Here is a 22,546-nt window from a genome sequence, read left to right as displayed (position 1 = left end):
TGCTGCTGCTGGGGGCACTGTGAACAGAGGAGCCGAGAGAAGAAAAGGAGGTTACATTTTCAATTTTCAAGCACAAACCTGGCTGATCTCTCCCACATTTATCCAATATTGCATCTGTATATTCCATCGACTGCAAAACAGATTTTTGGTTTTTTAATAACAGACTAACAACTTTTCAAATCAGCACTCAGTGCCTCTAAGCAGACCCAAAGACAACAACAGTGTAGGACAAAAGATACCTTGGTCAACCATCATTCTCCCTGCAGTCTTTGGTTTAACCTTAGTTTTCAGTAACTGCAATAATTCGCTAAAGGTTCCTCAAGGGCTGTGCATTACCTGAAAACAGACACAAACCCACCAGACTAAGTGGAACTCTTCCCACTAAACTTATCTCTGCTTGCCAGCTATCTGAAGACAGACAGTGTCCCTGGGAAGTCTGATCAGATTGAAACTCTCTCCTTTTTCCCAGCATGAAAATGAACGCATTGAAGTATTGATTCCCCACAAGCTATGTCCCCTGACAGCATGTATTAAAACGTGATCTTCACTATTAAAAGGACACACAAACAAGTCACCAGGGAAGCTAATAAATCTCAAATTAATATCTGGCTAGTTCCTGCACAATATCTATCCACATACACACATTCTGATCTCATGGTAAATGAGATTTACCCTGTATTCAACAAGGAATAAGCTACCTCAGACTCCTTCATGTTCATCATGGAGTAGGATATGCACACCCAGAGCTCACCTTGCTACTGAATATGCTGCAGGTTTCCAGCCCCATGATCATTTCACCACCCTTCTGCAGCTTTATGTATAACGAGGAGTTATACAGTTCAGTGCAAACATACGCACTGAATACCCCCATAGAATCATTAGAGTTGGAAGGGACCTTTACAGGACCTTCTATTCTGTGAAACCATACCATGCACCGAATTAGGCGAGGAAATGTATATGATAGCTGACTGTAAAAGTCTGCTGGTCCTTCTGAGAAAATAATGCATGTCTTTTTCAATTATTTTTTCTAAATGTCAAGATAGCTCACATGCACACACAAAATTGTCCTGAGCGGTGCCTTAAAAATGTGTTGGCCATTGCATTAAAAAAACCCACCAGCACACTGCCCCTTCTACTTGACTTACACCACTGCAAGACTCGCAATTATTCTGCAAAGCATTTAAATAAAAAATACCCACGTGTGACACACCATCTATAACCCTTCATTACATCCCTCCCTCTCCACCTGATCTGTCACTCTACACTCCCTGATACCACACACTGCCATCAGGCGGACCTAGCAGCCCTTCAGCCTCAGCACACTGACCACGGAAACTGCGGAACCACATCCAACTCAAACACTGATTTCAGCACTGATGAAAGAAGCTGGCTCAACTGTGCTGGCCCCTATCCACAGCACGTGCACTGGCGGTGCAGGCTTCCTGCTTGGTGCTCAGCCAGCGTGCCTCCTGTTTGCATTAGCAGGAGCCATCTGCAGGGATGAAAGAAGAGTTCAACTTCCAACTTGACTTCCAAGCTCGAGAGTAGCCTGACCACACTCTCCTCCAGGAACCACTAAATAATACAGCCTGCACAGCTTGCTGAAAAGGCAGTCTCTGACAGGGCTTGCTCCTGCATCTGTGTGCTGCAGGGTTTCTCTTTTCCACCGCACGCAGTCATGAGCATTATTATCACAGACAAGATTTGATGGTAGATAATAAGGCACTTCCTACAAGAATACTTCCAAGATCTTGGTCTTATGATGCAACACAGGCCTTAATAACAATAATGGCCATAATTAGCTCTTCCGTGGCACTTGCTAGGGTAGCATGGATAGGTCGTGGTTGGACTCGATGATCTTTAAGGTCTTTTCCAACCTGAGTGATTCTATGATTCTACTGATTTTATGACTGCCATCCATGTACCCCGAGAAAAAATGATAGACAAGAGCTATCATGCACATTTTAAAGACAAAGAAACTGAAGTATTCAAACGGTGGTAATAATAAAACATGAATGCTATCAGCAAAACAAGGCATAAAATCAGGTCTCCTGCATCCCAGCTGGGTGCTTCAGGCAACACAGCTGGAAAGCTCCATATCCCATTACCCATACACTGAGTCACTGAGTTCCCCCAGCAAGGATCTTATTTTTCATTATGGAATGAAAAATAAAACAAACCACGGGGCTCTAGCCTCTCCTGCAAGCCAGACACAGCCAGAAATTTTGATGGCAAACAAGGCAGTGAAAACGCAACCTGACACAGAACAAAGTGGCATAAGCAAGCCAGCCTACCTGGTGTGGAGCACCGCACCACTCATTATTCAGGAAGAGCGGGGGAGTTGGGAGCACTATTTCAACTGTAAGAAAACAGGTTGGCTGCTGATAAACCCAAAATGCTGCTGTGCGGATGAGAGAATTCATGGTCACAGGCATCCAGAAACAAGACGTAAAGGCTCAAAACCAAACCAGTGCTAACCTTCTAGCTTCTTTCCTTCTAGCTATGGCCATCCAGGCCCTGCAGACAGGCTCTGAAACTTGCAACTGGAGCCTGCTGCTTTGCATGCCCATTCCTAGAGATGAAGCAGCTCCCAAACTCAAACCATTACTGCTAAAAATTAAAGCAAACAGCAAATTTAAACTGCTTTCCTCTCCCCTCGTCCTTCTCCCCAGAAGTATTCCTGCAAATCTAAGTGCATACCAAGGCCTCAGCTGCCTCCTATAAGTAAATACCTGTGCTAGGCTCAAACATTTCAGCCTACGTTTCATATCTCCACCCTGCCTTTCAATTCTAAAATAGAGGTTCCGATGGTTCCTCAGCAAGCCAACATAAATAAAGCAGTAGTCCTCACTGCTCTGGGAACAGTAAAGGTCACCCAAGGAGTGAACAGCAGAAATCAAAAGTTCCATAGGGTTTTTAAAACAAGGTGATAGGATACCAAGAAGCTGTGAGAGAAGCAGGACTGAGCCTGGACTGGGGCCGGTTTCCTCCACACAAAGAGCAGCCAGAGAGCTGCTCTGGTAATAACCTGGTGTCAGAGCAAGGGCAGGGCAGGGCCAGGTCCCCCTTTTAGCCCCTAGCCATCCTGTTCCACATCCCTCCAGCCAGAGCCTCGATGGAGACAGGCACAAGGCCTGGGAGGGCTCTCCTGCAGGCCCAAACCCCTTTGCTGCAGAGCACAGCCAGTGCTCGGACCGCACCTCACCACAGCACGGCTGCACACACTCACCTGACCCCCCTGCGGTGCATAAGGAGCTGCGGAAGCCCCACATTGGATTGAGGATTGAGGATTGAGGAGAATGACCCTCTGCTCTCCCCAGGCTTCCTCACAGCTGCAAAGCCCTCTTCCAAAATGGCCGCTCCCCTTCATGGCCGCCGCACAAGATGGCGGCCGCACAAGATGGCCGCCACCCCACAGCCCCGCCCACCCTCCCAGGAGACGAGGCGGGGCCCCGGGGCACGCAGAGGCAGACACGAGTCCCCGAGGCACCATGCTTTATTCTCAGGTGTGCAGGACAGGGAAGGAGCTGAGGGGATGGGGTGTGTGGTGACAGGCAGGCGGGCAGCCCAGCAGGGCGGCACTAGCAGGAGGTGAAGGTTTTCCAGAAGAAGTTTTTACAGGGCGCCTTGCGGTCCCGCTGCGAGAGCTGAGCCAGCCGCCCCAGCGCCGCCCGCTCCTCCTCCAGCTTGCCTTCCTCCTCCAGGTCTGGGGAGGCCACGTCTGCGCTCTCCAGGAGCCCCGCCAGCATCTTCAGCAGGGCATCCCTGCGCAGCTTGGTCTGCTCCTGTGGGCAGAGAGAAGGAATGACGACAGCCCCGGGCAGCCCCCACCACCCCTTGCCACCATCATCCTCACTGACATCCTTCAGCTTTGTACAGCTCAGCCAACAGAACCATGGGAAGCATATGTGAATTGTTGTAACAAAGGGCTTCCAACAAATAGGCTCAAATTAGTGAAATCGCTTGCTGCCTGCGCTAATTAAATCGCAGTGAATGCCAAGCTGCTTTCTCCTCACTATCCTGGCTGCCCAACATACACCTTGGGAAGGCCGGGGTAGAGGTATGAGGTACAGAGCAATATGAAATTAAGCACACGGGGCTGTAATCCACTGTAAAATGCTGGGAGTTCAACGTAACAGAGGAGAGGGCCTGGCTAGAGTGAGGAGAGGTGTTCCAAACAACTGGAACACAGCACTTCAATCAGAGGAGATGGGCAGTTTGTATTTTTGTATTGCAGTGGCCTGACCCTGGGGAAAAGCAGAAGGAAAGATGGTGTTCTTCTCCATCCCTTTGCCATAGAAGCTTAGGGAAGAGAGCAGTCTCTGGTCTGGAGCTTAAGGGACTTCCACCAGAACCAAGAACCATAGAACCATTTGAGTTAGAAGGGACTTCTAAAGGCCATCTGGCCCCACTGCCCTGCAGTGCACAGGGACACCCACAGCTCCATCAGTGCTCACAGCCCCCCAGCCTGACCTTGGGTGTCTGCAGGGATGGGGCACCACCTCCCCTCTGGGCAGCCTTAGTGTAAAAACAGCCGTGAGCTATGTTGTTTCTATGCCACCCATCAAGCAAACCTGAGGAATTCCCTCTTGCTTGAGCACTCCTGGCCCCTGTGACCCATCAGCAGAAACAGCTGGCATTGACTAAGGTGGGATTGACGGTCTGACAGGAACAGATTGCTGCTTCCCATGCAGACGAGAGTCTTGGAAGTGGATTCGCATATTGCTTCTCACAAATGCCGTCTTTATTGCTGGAATGTTGCAGTTACCCTTGGCTCTGCCAGCAGCAGCCTCCACCAAGGTGAGCAAAAAAAAGATGGATGAACAGAGGCAGAAACAATTATACTGAGTCTCTTTGACAGAATGCTTTGGATATTTTTGAAGAATTTCTTAGCTCTAATTACTATCCTATTTCCATACCCAGAGAAATTAGATGCTATGTTTGGAGCAGAAGAACAGATAAAAGCAAGTTTGTGTCCATTCCAACTCCAGGTCCTGTACAGAAGGTACAGAATTATCTTGAGCCTCAGGAGGATGGGCTGGGACTTGGGAACTCAGCAAAACACATCTCCTGGGTCATCTCCTCCTCCTAAGCCACCTTCCTTGCTGTAAGTGCTCTGTTCTGAACTAACCTGCTCCAAGCAGAGCCACAGATGAGCCCTGTGATGTTAAGAGCCATCTGCTAAAGATTCAGCTCCTCAGTGAAGAGAAATGAAATAGCTATACTAAAATCTCAGGAGATGAACCGCTCCAAACTCAGGGGTGGGAAGGCAGAGCTCAGCCTGCTGCTAGAGGATTGTTCCTTACGCATGATCAGCTGTGGCTGTCAGTGAAATGAGGCAGCTCTTCCCCTGCTCTAATCCACTGCTAACAACCTTTCTGTTTATAGCTGTTCCTGAGTTGCCTGAGATGAAGACTCTTTGGAAGCAGATTTGAACACCGGTGGCTCGTGGCACCCCTTTGGGTTGATGCTCAGCTCCCTGCACTGCTTCCACCAGCAATCAGTACACGCACATCTTTCGTTTGCATTGTTATACATTTCACAGTAGTTGATATATGGAATCCTGGTTTTCTTCATATTTAAACCATTTGTCTGAATTACAGGAGGTGACTGCAGACATCACTACATCAGCATCTAGCAGTTTTTCAGTTTGTAGACTACTCTGTGGAGAACCATTCTATTTTGACAGATATTGAATCGTAATTTTGTAAGAAACTGTGTTGGGAATTCATAATACTTGAAGGCATTTTTACAGAGCCTTACTGATTTATTCTATGCAACTAGTTTCATTTTCCCCCAGCAGCTGGCATGCCCACCAGGTAAGAGTTCACTTTTTAAATGCTACGGTAAGAATGCACAGCTGAAAGTTCAGAGTTCTCCCCAGAAGGGTTAATCTCAGGCAGCTGCAGAAGCCCTGATCTCCAAAAGAAAGCCATTCCTAGCACCTCACACTGTATTTCTGTCTCGCGGCCAGTTTTGCTGTTAATAGGATGTGAGAACGCTTAAAGCAGCAAGACACTGATGGATGAGCTGGAGCCAACGCCGAGACAGAAAGAATGATATGGGTGCGCACAAAGGAGAAGTCAGTGCCTTTGAAACCAACACAGGAATCCTTCACTTGTCTGGGTAGCACCTATCCAGAACTGAAATAACAGCAGCACTACAGATACAGCTGTGAACTGGAGCAGCACAGCGCTGTGCGACTGAACACAGCTCAGAGGAACCCTGGGGATGGCGAGGAACAAGCAGGTGAGAAAACAGCGGGGCGAGGGCAGGCAGCACTTGCCTGTGATTACGGTATGCTATTGCTTCCTACCTCTTTGGCCTCTCAGGGAAATAGTCCAGCAGAAAAAAAAAAAAGTTATTATAGTGCTGTAGCTATTATAACATTAGAGTTTTGCCAGTTGGTAGGATAATTATATTGCTATAATAAGTTCTGCCACTGCACAGAGCCTGTGCTGGTTCAGAGTGTAATTATTCTAGCAGAACTATGTCGGTATAACTCCCCCTGTGAATACTACTCTGGAAAAAGCAATTTTATTCTGATATAATTACTTCATTTATTATTCCTCTGTTACTTTCTTACTGAACCCATCTTTTAAACATTTGTCCTTCCCAGGAGTCCCATTTAAAATATCATCTCCCTTGATCATTTTACCAATTATGTATCTTTTCTCCCCCTCCCTACTACTCTGCTTCGTTCTCTCATGCTGCACTCCTTCAGCAACCTTATTTTCTCCCTCTCCCTCCTCCTGGCCGCTCTGTTTTCTTTACCAGTTTTTGCTTAGTTCAGATTTCAGTTTTGCAGTCCTCAGGAGTCTGCTGTGGTACCTTTCCTAAATAAACTGGCTAATAAGCTGTAGTAATAGCCCTGCTTCAGCAGCGCGTGAAGCTGTACTGTCTTGGAACACGCAGAGGTAGAAGTGTTTACATCAAGTAAAAGCCAACTGCCCTTTTTATCTGTCCCCTGACAACTTCAGCCTGCTCCTGCATGCTCCCATCCCACCCAGCTCCTGCACAGGGTGCATTATACTCACCCTGCTGTTCTGTAACGCGAGTCTCTCTTCTCCAGGCAGCGCCGTGGCTCTCACGCTCCACACCAGCAGCAGAACAGACACCAGGCTGGCCATCAGCTGCATGATGCACAGGCTGTGACTACGGTGCTGAATTAGGAAGACTGGGAGAGGGAGCTGTTTCTGGGCTCTCTTCTGCCTCAGACAATGGCTGCAGCCCCTTTTATAGCCCTCCCCCTAGCCCAGTGGGTGACGCAAACAATTAAGTCTATATCAAAGGCAAATTAGACTTTGGAGAGGTTGTTAACACTTGGCTGCTTGAGTGGGATACTTCTGTGCCTCTGGGCTTTCCATGCACCAGACCTGCAGCGACAGCGAGGGTTTGGGATTCTCCAGTAACATGCTGCTCACCCCCAGTAATCGTAGGAAATGTCTGTGTCTCTTCTAGTTAGCTAAATTCCACTTGGGAGCATAACATTGGCTAGAACAGGCCACCAGGCTTGCACCAACCTCTGGCCAATGCTAGGTGATTCAAAAGGAAAAGATAAAATTTTTGGCCACCAGTACTGGATACGAGCAACTCAGACCTTCAGCCTCTGTGTCTAAACAGCTCTGGACTCAATGGGTACTCGGATCTAGATCTCTGCAAGCTGTGATATACCTCACTGTGGAATGCCAGTATGCCTGGCTTTCCCTTTACAATAACTGGGGACACAGGTTGCAGCTATGCAATAACATCACACTTTGCCAATGTATCTACAGCTACAAGACCAGCTGGTAGTTACTGGTTTTTGTTTTTAGTATTGTTTCAACGTGTCTTGAACCAACCCCATGGATCAACACATTGAATTCTGACTTGGAGATGCTGGGTTTGAGTGTATTAAAGGGAAAACAAAGCACTGAACAACTGGAGCTGTTCCATGCAGTGGGACTTCAAGAAGCCTGCGATGTGTTGACGCTGACTGCAGGCTGCTTGGCATGCCTCCCTACTTTCCCTTGCCCCTGATTAGTAGTAAAGAATGCTTCTCCCTTTGCACAAAATATGATCCCAGTGAGACTGGTTTGGGGACCAGCAGAAGGTACTATATAAACACTGCTGCCTGCTTTGCTTTGCCCCTGTCGCACAGGGCGGCATCTACTGTCCCATTCTGTTGAGATGCAGTGACAGAGCTAAGGATCTCATCTCACTTTCTCCAAAAGCATTTGCCTCAAGGCGAGCTCCATTCTGAACCAACCCCAGCAGTCAAAAGGTGAATTATTATCCTAAATTAGCACACAAAGAAAGCACAACAGAGTGACTTAGCCACAAGGTTGCTGTGTCAGAACAAAATGAAACAGAAAGATGTGTTCCCCACTTGCACTGCTCATCAGTGTCAAAGTTCTTGGAAAGAACATAATGAAGCTCTGCCTGCAAACAATCCAGCCCCTAATGCCAGCTATGCCATCCTGGGTGCTCGAGAGAAGAGATGCCATCTCATCCATGTGTTTTTGAAAAGAAACACTGGATTCCCTCACCAAAAGTTACAAAGAAGTAAAAAGTTTTTCTAAATGATAGGGACCTGTGGGGAGTTAATGATCCAGCAATTTCTATAAATGAATTTTCCTGAGAAAACTGTAACCCCTTTGCTTCTCATCCTTCCTTGTGAGGGCTAGCTGCCATGCACCAGTTTCAGATGAAACATCACCCATTTCCTTTTAAACTCATCTTGCTAGTTTATCAGAATTGCTGCATTACCCTTCTTAATGGATTCTGTCAAACACTTCCAAGCATGTCTGGGGCTCGAGACAGAGAGCAGCGAAGGAGCAGACTCCAGTGAGTAAAGCAAATCACAGGGACCTGCGAAATGACCTGCAGCTGATCTGCTGTGGGAGAGGAAAAATGGGAGAACAGCAAATGGAGAAAGCACGCTTGGCTGCTCAAGAGGAACGAAGGGCATGTACCTGTGTGAGATGTGGCTGGGCTGACAGGCAAGCAGAAGGTGAATCTTGTACTGTTGTTTACAGGGCAGGACTAAACCTCATGGGCCAAGCAGCCCAAAAGCTAGATAAGCCCAAAAGCAGTACAACCAGGTCTCCATGCTGGGTGCTGAGCCTGAGCACATCAGCTTCTGAGGAGGTCCCATTGGGATGCAAAGAGTGACTCAGCTGCGAGTGAGTCTGCCCTGGGATTAAAGGGCAATAATAAAATAATTAGCATCTCCTAATGGGGTTGGCTTTGGAGTGTATCTGCCCAGACATGCAAGCACCAAACCTGCATTCATCTGACAAGCACAATGCAGACAAAACCTGCACTTCTACTTAGGGAAAGGCAGGGACTCTTCCCAGCTGTGAGGGAAGGGAATAAGCACACATGGAAGCAGTTCCACACTGGGACCAAATCTCTGGAATCAAATAGGTTCTCTCAGCTGCTCTGCTTCAGCACCCTTCAATACCCAGCTTCCTCCATCTTCCCTTTCCTCTACATTGGCCTGTCCTCAAGCTCTGATCCTCTGGCCCTTTTGCAGCCCCTGGTGCCTCCTGTAACATTAGGGCTGACTTCCTTCTCCAAAGGAAGCAGAGTAACTCCACAGTGATGCATTTGTTTTTTGTGGTAACAGGAAAGAAGTATCAACAGGTTGCACCAGGATTGCTACTGTTTCCCATTCTGTCATGACTGGCTGACCTTAAGGTGGCCCAAACTTTTCTTTTGCTAACCCTTAAATGCTTATCACTGTACAGGGAGGTTTAAGGCCTTCCCTTGACATCCTCTTGAACTTCCCCCCCCCCCTCAGTTACCTGACTCACTCATTTAGAAGTCCTTTTTCATTGATCTTCATTGACACTCTCTTCTGTCTGGAGCAGTATGAGTGGGTTGCTACCACTTTACAATGAGGGCAGATCTATCTGCTACCAGCACGCCTGCGAACACGTCCATCAGCCTGGTACAGGTGGGGATCCTCCAGATGGAAATTCAGCATAGAAGGCGGCCTGAAAAGGCCTGTGTGAGCACCAAAGCTCACAGAATATGCTTCCACAATTACTACCACTACCATCTTTTTGTGATAAAGGGTGACCAAGCAATATGCACAGGGGATTTTGTCTTCGAAGGAGTTCATTGCCCTCTTGTCAGTGCATCGGTACAGCAGTGAAGGCATTATTAGAACACAAAAGGGAACACAATGCCTGGCACCAAGTGCCACATCAAGGAATTAGATCATCTCTATTACTTTCCTCCGTCGCTTGGATATTTGCTGTCTTCTACCCATTTGTTGCCTGGTTTGAATTTGGATGACCAGACTTTTTTGAAGCATGCTGCAGAATTGCATCAGGCTTCCAGAACAGTCAGGTTCCCAAAGGTGGGACACTCAACTGCAGCTGAAGGAAGAGTTGCAATACCTCTGCTTTCATGTCACTGGAAGCCTTTCTGCTTGCCCTCAAGAGTCCCTAGTTGCAAAGGACAGAACAATAAATAAAGCAATGCTCATCTGACAGTAGTGAGCCTTCCTGGAAGGGGAAACCAATTTGTCCATGTGTCTGAAATCACAGCTGATTTATCAGGCCAGGCTTGCAGAGTTCCCTCGCAGCGCAGTCCCCAAAGGACTCCACAAAGCATATGGGTGGCTGTGTCAGCCATGGCTTTCATTGGCTCTAATCTAACAGACCCAAGAAAGAGCGTGGGCTGGAGCCTACAGCTCCCGCTCATCTCTGATAAGAGCTGCAGAGCAGGTGCAGGGAGGAGGAGGGGAATACCACAGGGATGCTGCTGTCAGAGCACACATAACTACAAGCCTGTTACAGCTCTCTGGGGAGGCAGAGTGAGAGGAGCAGCGCTGCCTTCTCTGTCCATCGACCTCGACAGGACTGCAGGAGGGCAGGCATAGTGCTTCAGTGGTATGCTCAAAACCTTTTATTTCAGTGTGCAGCGTAAAGTCAAAACACTTCAAGTTTGCCACTCAAAACCATCTTCAAAAAACAACTACTGGCTGTGAGACACTTACTTCAAAATTCTTCAAGTTTTCCACCAACCATGCTTTGCCCAGCTCCAAGCAGGAGGAACGTCAGGCTGTGAAACAGGCTAAGGATGTGTGAGATGACTACTGCCTCACGACACATGAACTGACCTCTGTTACACCAGACTCATCCCATCGGTGGCAAGGGATTCCTGAGGGATTGCACATGCTCTGTGCCTTGTGGGAATTCAGGCAGGAACAGCTGGGCACTGACGTGAGCACACAGGGCTGATCCTGCCAGGGACCGCTCAGCTGGGAGAGCCTCACACGGGATTCATGCACTCCATGGGGGGTGAGGTTGTTCCTCTCCTGCAGCCGAAGAGGGATGAAACACACAAAGGTCATCACATGCATCACCTTGCCTTGCTGCTGGCAAGCAGGAGCAGCTTGCTTAAGCAAATTCCCTCAGTGCTGTTCAGTACCAAGGAGAGGCAGCCAGCTCCAGGTCCCAGCGTGGCTTTGCAGGCTGTGGAGCTGCCGCTCAGGAACAGCCTGTCACTGACATCTTTCACATTCCTAATGATCCTCCTGCCTTCATCTGCTTCACATGTTGCTGTTCTATAATTGAGATCCCCTGGCTCTAATTCCCCACCTCCTGCATATTTAAAAGCATTTAACTCCATCCTGTACGCAGCCAGGAAAGAGCTTCACCGAGGCTTCTCAGTACGTAACTTCATTACATTTCTCATCTTACTTTTTAATGACATTTTGTCTGACTTTGTCTAGACTGGAGCTGCTTTTTCATGCTTTTGTCCCAGCTTTTCCTTTTTTCTCCTCCCATTTTATCATAGAAACTGGCCTCTCCCTGAACTTGGTGGCTTTTTTTTTTTTTGACTGTTTGCTTATTGAGACTGCTGCTCTCTGATGCAAGATGAATTGTCATTCCTACTTCAGCAATCTCTTGCTCCAGCCAAGCTCCATCAATAATTCAAGCCAGGCCTTGATAACATTAGCTCTGGATGAATAAGACACTCATACCAATTAACTGGCTGAAAGGGCTCAAGAGATATGGGCAAGAGATTTCTCTTAGTTTTTTAAGCTCTTTTCTGAACTCTGAAAAATTGAGTTAGTTTAATAAGTAAAGCGCACGGAACAGGGAGTCTGATAGTTCAGAAGGCGCCAAGAGGCTGAAGGAATTGATGTGCTGAAGCCCATCAGGCTCTGTTACCTCATCTGACTCCGCCTGCTCCGAGTGATACTGCAATGTGTGGTGCATGGGACAAAGCCTGCCACTGCTCACCCAGCTCCCAGCTTTATAAGGTACAGGAACATGACTGCAGCATGTCTAGACAAACAGCATCTTTGTGGATCTCTGCTTACGAGCAGCCTTGCCTTTCTAGCCTCAGGCAAAACACAGCTGAGACTCCAGCACAGTTACTCAAGCCTTCCAATTGCCCAACTGGAGACGCTGCAAAGACAGCTTTCAAGCATTCATGCTCAATTCAGTTGGAGATCCCATTATTTTTCTCCCGTTACACACATCCCAAATTGTCAGTCTCTTTCTAATCCCTGGCATCCCAGTGCCACAGCATCCTGCAGCATCACAGCTCACACCTCGTTATGCTTACAGAAGGGATAATCACCGGCAGACACCATTACCTGACAGGTGACTGCCACAACAAATGCTGCTTTAGCAGTTATATGTCTTGCAGACCTCATGGCAGTGCTTAACCAATAAGCCAAACCAATAATTGCTCCAAGCTGCTCAGACAGAACCAGCCACAGAAGCACAGATTCACACTTCCTCTCTTGCTGCACTGTTAATGAGCGCTCGATTCAAGCACTGATGTGTCTTTGCCTATTGCAAGGCACTGAAATGTGTGACTGCCTGTAAAGGATACTGATAGAAAACTACTCAAATTGTTTACTGGACCTTATCTACGCACAGAGCATTTGCAAATCAGATGGCAAACAGCCCCATCCTCCTGTTCCCACCACTGCTCACTCACTGAACTTTCTTGAGAGCTCAGAAAAACAGAAGGAAGCTGTGTGGAAGCCAGTAACAGGTTGGAGGGAGCTCTTTTGCTCCTGGGCATTGTACTCACCGAGGGTGGGTGGAAGGCTTGAACTTGTTACCAGTTGGCAGCTGCTCTGAGGCCTTCCTGGATTACAGTCTTAGTCTTGATCTGGCTCCAGGAGAGAGAAGGTGCTAAAGGTGGTTTTCTGTCAAGGATGAAGGGCTGAATGGGGCTTAGATCCCACAGCAATTTAAAGAGGAGTAGCTAGAGCCAGCCTCTATCATACTGATCTGCTCTTTGTAATAAACACACAAGAGTAGAGCAGTGACAATGCCTCCATAGCCTTCTGTACAAGGACAAATCTAACTGATCAGTAACTGTGGGAAAAAGAAGAGTTTCCCAGACTATTAAGAGACAAAACAGATGAAAGTTTCTAGATACAACACAACAAAACATTATCCACTTAGCTCTGCAGCTCAGCAATGCTTCTGCAAACCTTTACAACTACAAAGAAGCTACACTGACCCTGGTAGTGGAAGGGGCACAGCAGGAAAGAAGTGGGAAGTCTCACAAAGGAGAAAGCAGGAAGGTATTTGCTGGCACCACTGAAGCAGGCCTCTTGCTGTAGGCAGCAGTGGCTGCACCATCTGTGCTGTCTGCAAGGTCACATTTATGGCAAAGCTCAATCCCAAACATTGCAAAATGCTGCTCCTTCTGGTTTTCTCTCATCCACCCCAATCTCCCTCAGGACTGGATTATGTTTTTTTGGATTCTCCTGATGCCACCTAGCGACTGTTCTCAGCCTGTTCAGCACCGGGACTTCAGTGCAGTTTCAGCCCTCAGAGCCACTCAGCCACTGCAAGTTTACAGAGGAGAAGATGGTGCAACTGAGTGGGGCCAGTGATTGACAGGAACTGAGCTATGCACACAGGGAGATGGGCAGATAGAGAACAGCTTGGAAAGGTACAGCATAGGCAGCATTTGGACTAGGAAATAGTTGGAATAGAAGGTACAGTCTTCTGCAGTGCAGAGGATGACAGAAGCTGGAGCCATAATGCAGCCAGGTTACAACACAAAGCAAGCAACAGGATCACTGTCCACAACTTATTTTTATGACGTTTGTCAGCTCTAGAGACAAGGGAGACAGGAGGGCGCACCAACTACGAGTGCCCCTGGATGTCTTCTGACAAGCACAGCAAACTTGCAGACTTTGTCACCACTCCCACACTCCCCCCAAAGAAATACAGCAACCCACACTCACGTCACCTTAACCAGAGCCGAGTGTTTAATTGATTGCAAGGGAGTGACAATTGCACAGTGGTTGTGCTGGAACGGATCCCTGTTGCACAGCGGTGGCACGGAGACTTTAACCCAGAAGTAGATGTGGAGGAAAATCCATCTCACAACACAGTAAAATGAAAAACAGCTTTACACTTCTGGGGGCAGCATTAGAAGTAACGATGCCTCCTAACGACTGGCAAATACCCAGGCCTGAGGCACCTCAGCAAGACTGAGATGAGATTTATCAGCACAACTGCCTCCCCAGCATCAGTACTGAACAGCAGGCAATGGATCTAAGGTTTGATTTTTTTTATATATATATTTATATTTATATTTTTATATATAAAGCGCCTATCACCTGATTGATAAACATTCTTTGGAACCATTTTGATGGCAGGGGTAAGAACAGGAGTCAGCCTGTCAGAACCTCAGCATTTCTGTTTCCAACCAATTGAAAAAAAAATTAAAATAAAAGCCACAAGACTTTGCTGCCAGCCTGGCATGCTGGCGTTTAATACTGCTACTCCATCAGGGTTGGAGGGAGACTTATTGTGAATGGCAACAGTTTGCACTGTGATTTCTCCAGCTGTGCTGCAGAACAGCACAGGCATCACAGCAGGGCAGTGGGATGTGAAGGCTCAGACCCGTTACCAGTCAAAATGTCTCAGCAGCAGGGAGCTTCTATTAGGAGAGAGCAAGCTAACTCTGTGCACAAAGCTCTCGCTCTCTGTGCTTAAGGCCGAGTCAGTGAACCTCCTGGACTCTTCCCAAGTTTCAGAAGATCACCAGACAGAAATACACGTCAGTTATAAATATATCGTTGTCAGTTGGGTGGAGGCAAATTTAGAATGGGTAAAGGGAGGAGAGGAAGGAAGAAGACATCTTACATTTCCAGTACTGCAAACAACAGTTTTGACCTCACGCAATAAGTCACTGGACCTTTTCAATAGTCTTATCTGGGTTATGACACATCAAAGGGAATGTTGGCTGGCAAGGGGTTAAACGATCCCACACAGTGGAGAGCAAATCTGTAGTCTGCTAGGAAGGTCCCCACATCACTGATGATCTCAGGGTCCAACTCGAAAGGAGGAAGTAGCTTCTGGGTCTCACACATCACTCAGGGCCTGGCAACAGCCAAGAAAAAAAATGTCAGGATGGACAAATGTAGCAGTCCTGAGCAGACAGATGGCTCTGAAACACACCCACAACACCTGCCCTTGTCCCTAGGGCACTCTGAGGATGCGCTCCGCTAGAACCTGCAGTTAGAGATGAAGGACTTCAAGAAGGCAGACAGAACTACACACCATCCTTTCCTCTGGTTTGCACTAAAAACCACAACCAGTTTTTTTTTAATCCAAGCCTTTTGGAGCTTTCCAGTGGAAAACACCAGTTCTGCAGGCTCTTGGACTCATTTATGGTAGGCTAAGTACGAGTGATCTGCCATCAAAACTCGGGACATCAACCCAAATAACAGTTCCAAACTGAACTCCAGTCTTACCAGACTGACTCATCCTGTACCATGTCATACAAAATGCCACCCTGCTCCAACTTGCCCAAAGAAGCCTTCAGGGCTGCAGCAAATCCTCAACTTTGTATATTCCCAGCCCTGTCAAAGCAAAGTCACACCTCATTCTGATGGAGGAAGAGCAGCACAGCCCTACTTACCTTCCGTGCAAACTCAGGCAGGATGAAAGCTGCCCGGTGAATGTCAGAGTTGTAGTATTTCAGACTCCTCTCCTCTACTTGTTGCTGTGAGAGTTGCTGCACAGGCTCTCGGAAATTTGTGTTCTGCAACAGAGAAGCCAGGTAGTGCTGTAGCATTTAGGAAACAAGCACAGTGCTGCACAACGGGCAGCCCGATTCGTGGCAGAGAACCAAAAGGACTCACAGGAAAACAGATGATTTTCTGTTCTAGTATGATGTCAAAGGTTCTGCGCAGCTCCAGCCCCAAGGGCTGGAGTTTACACGCCGTACCTTGTGTGACTAGCCCTTGTTCACAGATGTCTGCCTATGAGGTCAGACTGAATGTGAGCCACGTGCCAGATGAAGCTGTCAGACTGTGCCCAAACATCCCAGAATCAAGAGCCTTTGCTCTTCAGAGCAGAATCAGCATCTGTGTTAAGTCAGGCACAGTGCAAGCTGCCACTGTCCCAGTTAAACTAAATACAGCAGCAGAAGTGCTGCCTGATTTCCAACCCCCCCGAACAGTGCAACAAATACATTGTGGGTTAACAGCAATGCATCAAGTTAGGAAAAGAGCAGACCTCTGATCAGAAGCATCTTTCACCTTTATGAGTTAGTTGTACAGGAGACAAAATTATAATATTTTTCCTAAAGCAACTGCTTATGTTACAGGCCAACTGTGGCTCTGCTGAACAAGCTGCACTGCACCTCTGGTGCCCTGAGCTGACAGACCTGGGACCAGAAGAAGCCCAGAAGCCCCCAAGCTGAGGCAAGCTCTGCAGTATTCTCAGGGAGCGAAAAGGGGCACTTTAGGTGCCTGAAACTCACTGGGTTCTTGCTGCAGAGCATGAAGCCAATCTGCCCGCTGGGGTACGTAGGGATGGTGCAATAGGCGTATTCCACAACAGGGAACAGAGACTTGCAGAACTGACGCATCTCCTTAATGAGATCCAGGTGCAGCCACTGGCACTCACCTACAGGGAGAGAGCAAGACAGGATGCAAAGTGAGAGCTGCCCCTTTTCTCTGCACGGGCCTGTGCCAAGTTAACAGCAGCTCCAAGTCCAAACCTGCTCCATTCCAGACAGCTCATGTAGTTTCAGAGGTGAGATAAGACCACTACGCCAGTTTTACACTATGTGCAGACCAGCTCTTAATGAGTTGACGTAAACAGATCAAAACCACTGCCATACCTGGGAGCTAAAATGGATTTAATGTCCTACATCACAGCTGAAATCAATTTTTCCCCCTGCATCATGTCTCCCTTTGGGACTCACGCTCAGCAGGTAATGATTCGGCATCAACCTCTACCTAGAGAGCATCCTCACCTTGGCAGCAGAGAATCCCATCTTCGCGCAGTGCTGTCTTCATCAGCTGGTAGTAGGATTCTTTGAATAAGCTTTCTGCAGGACCTGTAAGAAAAAAGGTACATCTAGAGAGAGGCTCAGAAAGTAGACTCGTAGTTCTCGGAACACTTGGGCTGCACGCGGTCTGCACTGACCAGGAGTCAGTTCAAGCAGCTTTGCAGTGAGGACAAGTGCTGGAGACGATCTGAAAGCAGAGTTCTGACCCTGCGGTTCAGCCTACACCTAGCACAACAAAACCACCAGGATTTCAGCTTTCCTCAAGAGCAGTCCCAGGATCTTTACCAGAGAATCCTGGCAGCTGCTTCTTGCCCCAGTTTTCTTCAAATCAAACTTCTGCTACAATCTGCCTTTTACAGACGTCTCTGTGTTGATTTGAGCAAGATTAACGGAAACTCAGGCACCATAACCACATTTGCCCTTCTGTGCCCCAGATCTCACCTTCAGAAATGCAGCTCTCTGTCTTTAGGCTACAGATCCACCAACAGCACATGAGCCATTGCTTTGTTAGAGGGCTCATGTGCAAAGCTCTCTTTGCCAGCCTGGTGCTGTATTTCCCATGGGATCACTGGACTCAAGGATCAACTCCCTGCCAGAAGCACTAGTGGCTGCAATTGAATTTTGAGGAGAGAAATGTGACAGCTGCCTCGAAGCCTCATTAATACAATTTTCTGGTCTTCATCCTTCCCTTTTTCTACCAAAACAACCACGTCAGTGACAGAGTTTCCACTTGAAAAAGAAACTGGGCAGACCAGCATTACTTCCAAGTAATGCCTTCCAAGAAGGCAGCCAGAGAGAAAAGCAGAAGTGCAGAAAGCAGTGCCCTTTTACGGACGGGATTCTTACCCATGGGGTCAGATGAGTCCGTGATAATCACATCAAAGGCTTCCTGATTCTGTTTCATGAACTCAAAACCATCTCCGACGTGCAGGGTCAGTTTAGCACTGGAATACCCCACTGCCATCCCAGGGAGATATTTCTTAGATACCTGGATCACATCCTGCAACACAAAGAGCACAAGTGGGTCAGAGGGGGCTACAAGGAGCTGCTTTCCAGGCCACTGTGCAGCTGCAGCACTATGAGTCATTTCCTTCCATGCCTTCAGCACAAACTGCACTCTAGCTGGATCCTCAAGAGCTGTCAGCATCCTCAGCCAACGAACTACACTCAGCCCTTTCCTATGGCCTCAGAGTTCACTGACACTCTGTGTCCGTGCCAAACTCAACAAGAGGAACTTACAGCTTCAAAAGCTCCCTGAGGAGCTAAGAGAATCTGACTGCGGACTGCTGTCTGCTGCTGTGCTCTTTTTCCCTGAGGACATCACTTGCAGAGGTGATATCAATTTAGGATTTTTTTTCCTTTTTAGACAAGACCACAGCAGCAGGTTTATAGATGCAACGTGAGAAACACCCCCGTCTCTGCTCTAGAGTCACTACATTCAGTCTCAACATATTTTGTGTGAAATTGCTACAAGCCATGCACTGTGTGAGACAGCCTGAGCCCAAGCACTAGCAGTGGGCATCCCCAGCTTCTCGTAAACGGCAGAGACGAGAACTGCTCTGCTGTCAGGCCACACTTGTTCAGAACCAAGCACGTGTTGCCTACGTGGTTTGGCAGACAGGTATGGGGGCTCCCATAGCAGCATTTTCCATTTACAGCGCAGCCTCGTTTTATGAGAAAGTTATGCTGTCTTCTCAAAGTAAAACATCAGAGCAAACTGACCGAGGAGAAGCAGCCCATTTGTCATGGAAACAAATCCCCTCGTTAATTTCCTGCTACCAGTGCAAGGAGCCTGCTTAACAAAGAGCCCATATTCCTCCGGCAAGAGGATGTGCTGTTACACATCAGGGGATGGGGAAAGCAGCTCCTTCAGGAACCGGGAGAGCCGGCGCCGGCCTGGAAGGGCCTCAGCCACATGCGTGCACGGGAAGGCGCAGGAGGCAGCTGCCACGTCGCAAGGCGAGGAGTGGCGTCAGCGCTCAGGGCTGTCACAGGGCAGCAGGTGAAGCGCGGCCGGGGGACGCTGCAGGGCAGCGCTGCCGTGTGCCCCGCGCACCTCATCGATCTCGCACTGCACCACGGACTCCACGGTGGGGTGCTTCACCACCTCGCGCAGCACTCCGCCGTCGCCGCCGCCGATGATGAGCACCTGGGGCGGGAGAGGAGGGAAGGAGGTGTACGCGGGTCGGAGGGCTGCGGGACACCGCGGAGAGGCGTGCGGGGAGGCGCGGGAGTGCGGGGACCGGCGGGCCCCGGGGAGGCGGCGAGGGCGCGGGGCCGGCTTACCTTGCGGGGGTCGGGATGGCTACAGAGCGGCAGGTTGGCGATCATCTCCTGGTACGAGAACTCATCCCGCTCCGTGCATTGGATCACCCCGTCCAAGACGAGGACGTTGCCGTAGGTGGTGCTGGGCAGAGCGGGGAAGCGGGGTCGGAACCGGCCCTCGGCCGCGCTCCCCCCGCTCCCCGGCGCCGCGGGGCCCCCACCGCCCTCGGCCGCCGCCCCGCGCCGCACCTGCGGAAGACGAGGATCTCCTGGTAGCGGGAGCGCTGGTGGTGCAGGAGCTCCTCCACCTGCAGCGACATGGCCTGGCCCGGCCACAGCCGGCACGTCTCGCGGAACCAGCCCTCGCGAATCAGCGCCGCCGCGCCGCGCTCCATCCCGGTCCGGCCCCGCCGCCCCACGCCGCCCCGCCGGGCCCGGCGCCTCCCGTGCCGCTCCCCGTGCTGCTATCCGCGCCGCTCTCCGTGCCCCCGGCCCGGCCCTGCCCCGCGCACCGCCTGACCCCGCCGGCGCGGGAGCCGAGCACAGGAGCGCAGGGGCCCACGCGCCGCCGCGCCCCGCCCCGCCTCCGCCGCAAGCGCGCGCGCCGCCGCGCTCCCATTGGCCGCCCGCCCGCCGCAGCACGCCCATTGGCTCGGAGCGGCGTGACGTCAGCGCCAGCAGGGTAGTGCGGCCGGCGGCGAGGGGCCACGTGCGGCGGCGCGCCCGGAGCTGCCGCGCCTCCGAGCCCCCCGTAGGCGGAGGGACCGCGGGGTGCCGGCGTACCTGGGAGCGGGGCCGAGGTGCTGCCTGCAGGGATGAGGCGCAGCCGGGGGCGGAGAGCGGTTCCGCACGCGGATCCACGCTGGTGCCTGTAACAGAGCCCAGAGTTTCTTGTTACATAGTAATTAAAGCGTCCTGGGAGCGCTGAGCGAGTAACCGCCTCCCGGGAAACGGCTGGTTTGGAGAGTTAGGGGCTGCGTGCTGCGAAGGCAAAGGCAATCCCTTCCTGCAGCACGCGGCGACGCTACAGAACGCGGTAGGGCGCACAGCAGCCGCAGAAGCGGCCCGGCTTACAGAAGCAGCCCCAGCACAGCCTGTCATACCCACAGCAAAACCCCCTCATGCTGAGAAGCAGGATACATCACCATCACTGCCCATCAGGCCAGCTGGGCCTTAAACTGCATCATTTGTAACACCTCTGCAGCCAACTGGTCTTTCATTAAGATTTACTCAATTCAGTTTGTTCAGTTGTCAGTCAGAAGTAGACTTCTGAGTAGTCAGAGCTGCGCAGAAGGGAGTTGGGCAGCCCTTCCTAAAGCGGCTACATCAGCTTCTTCAGCTGCTATTCATGTGCCTCTCTTCAAATGTAATCCCATGTGCAGCCAGGCTTTGTGAGCAGAGGACAACACATGGGGAAAAAACCTTCCAGTGTACCACAGAGACACAGGGAAAGACTGAAAAGAAACAAAAATCCACCAGATCTCCTCAGTTTTTCTTCAAAGTGCAACCCTGGGCTTTGGGAATGCAAAAGGAAGATTTACCATTCCTCAGCCAGTCCTTGCACCTCACCTCCAAGAAGGAATGCTGTCACTGCCCAAACAGGTGAGCAGGGCAGAGGATCTCTTTAGGCAGAAATAAACACCAGAGCAAAGTCAAGGACTGCGGGAGCGAGTTGCACTGCTCAGTGACCAGAGATCCAGCAACAACGCTGCACAACTATGGGTTTATACAACCCCAGGATGCTGAAGCTGTTTACCTCAATCATAGGAGTGCTCCCAGCTTTCAGCTGTGCTCAGAATGAGCTCAGCCACCCCTGAATCAAATCGCGGGCTGATTCTCTTTGTACAAAGGCATCCGGGTTACTGGCTGTGAATATTTACAACCATGACACATTAGGATAGCTGTGCTGACATCTGGCTGCATCGCAGAACCTCCCTGCCTTTATTTTCTACATTAAAGCATTGCTTTCACTCTGTATCATGGAGAAAAAGCAACTACCTACTCTGTCTGACCTAACAGGCACCTCAACCCTTACACACCTACCCCTCACAACCTTTACTTAATAATTCTAATGCTGCCAGGAACATTCTCATTTTTCACATTACCTTGTCTTGTAAAAGGTGAGCTGTGCAGTTCAGTGTGTAAGCAAGGACTAAGGTCAGTCTGGCCTTAGTTCTTCCTCTGGACTGCTGGAGCTTAAATCACATCTATTGAGCCTCTCAATTACTTTTGTGCTGACTTCAGTGATGCCAAAATGTTCCTCCATATCCACTTAAGCTTAATCTGACTGCATTTGAGGACAAACTTTCAAAATTAGAAACAAGGCAACATTATAATTACAAAGAACAGTGTGAATACAATAAAAGCCAAAGCAATGAAGATGTTTTCCCTTTTGGAAAAAAAAAAAGGTTTTAATGGGCTTAAAAACATTTCTGTACGAAAACTGCTCATTGACCAGCATTTGCCTTTCCATGGTTACTTCTGTCTATTGTTTCCTTCAGCAGCTCCCACAGCTCCCAGAACAAGGACTATCTCTTTGGCCAGTGATGCTTGGAACCCCTGCAAAAGAGAGTTAAAGAAAGACTTTAAATCTTGCTCTAAATTCACCCAAGACTGACAATCTACAATAGCTTACAATGATTCTATTGAGAAAGAGTCACGATGCAGAACCTTTCTGCTTCCAGTGCAGCCCTTGCGTGGCACTGCTCTTTTATGACCAAAGAATTCACAAGAATCGAGCCCAGGAAGCTGAACATTAAGTATATTCAGAACAAGAATATCCATATTTGGCAGTACTGTTACTTGTCTTCCCTCCAAACAAATGTTCTCCCCACCTCTGCCCATCTTCATGGCCAAAGAAAGCGACTCCCACATCTATTAACACAAACTTTTACCTCAACGTTTCAAACTTTCCACCCAGAATTGTCTTTCATTTGCATTAATCCTGACTAAGCTTTTTCTTTTCTTGGGGGCCCCAACCCCATAGATCCCCCCA

At 49.3% G+C, this 22,546-nt stretch overlaps 3 protein-coding genes across 6 annotated transcripts in view; all 3 read right to left on the bottom strand.

Annotated features, from left to right (window-relative positions):
- Nucleotides 1-3,481: 3,481 nt before the first annotated feature.
- Nucleotides 3,482-13,408, bottom strand: LOC122186630 (somatostatin-2-like). Of its 4 annotated transcripts, XM_042883454.1 has the most exons (4): nt 13,048-13,408; nt 11,114-11,311; nt 7,038-7,133; nt 3,482-3,785 (listed from the first exon to the last, which is right to left on the bottom strand). In XM_042883454.1, exons 2-4 carry the CDS (start codon nt 11,168-11,170, stop codon nt 3,582-3,584), a joined length of 357 nt encoding a protein of 118 aa, XP_042739388.1. In that variant the 5' UTR covers nt 11,171-11,311; nt 13,048-13,408; the 3' UTR covers nt 3,482-3,581. The 4 variants fall into 4 exon arrangements, with proteins under 4 accessions (XP_042739388.1, XP_042739387.1, XP_042739389.1 ...); XM_042883453.1 differs by lacking the exon at nt 13,048-13,408 and having other exon boundaries at nt 11,114-13,029; XM_042883455.1 differs by lacking the exons at nt 11,114-11,311; nt 13,048-13,408 and having other exon boundaries at nt 7,038-7,201.
- An 814-nt stretch (nt 13,409-14,222) lies between these two features.
- Nucleotides 14,223-19,946, bottom strand: SRM (spermidine synthase). Its single transcript, XM_042883186.1, has 8 exons — nt 19,801-19,946; nt 19,573-19,693; nt 19,343-19,435; nt 18,133-18,286; nt 17,251-17,334; nt 16,753-16,898; nt 15,907-16,029; nt 14,223-15,365 (listed from the first exon to the last, which is right to left on the bottom strand). The coding sequence occupies exons 1-8, from the start codon at nt 19,944-19,946 to the stop codon at nt 15,348-15,350; spliced, it is 885 nt and encodes a 294-aa protein (XP_042739120.1). The 3' UTR covers nt 14,223-15,347.
- A 388-nt stretch (nt 19,947-20,334) lies between these two features.
- The window catches only part of EXOSC10 (exosome component 10), a 15,779-nt gene continuing 13,567 nt past the window's right edge, over nt 20,335-22,546 (bottom strand). Inside the window, exons 25-26 of the mRNA XM_042883339.1 lie at nt 21,657-22,110; nt 20,335-20,420 (exon numbers count right to left, since the gene is read on the bottom strand). Of these exons, the coding sequence (XP_042739273.1) occupies nt 22,080-22,110 (31 nt within the window). The 3' untranslated portion in view covers nt 20,335-20,420; nt 21,657-22,079. The remainder of the gene's footprint in view (nt 20,421-21,656; nt 22,111-22,546) is intronic.

This window comes from Lagopus leucura, unplaced genomic scaffold (genome assembly GCF_019238085.1).
Source record: "Lagopus leucura isolate 7727_CA_CO unplaced genomic scaffold, USGS_WTPT01 Super-Scaffold_100037, whole genome shotgun sequence".
NCBI classification, from domain to species: Eukaryota; Metazoa; Chordata; class Aves; order Galliformes; family Phasianidae; genus Lagopus; species Lagopus leucura.
Note: the sequence above shows the minus strand (reverse complement) of the source record. Positions and strands in the feature narration are given on the sequence as shown.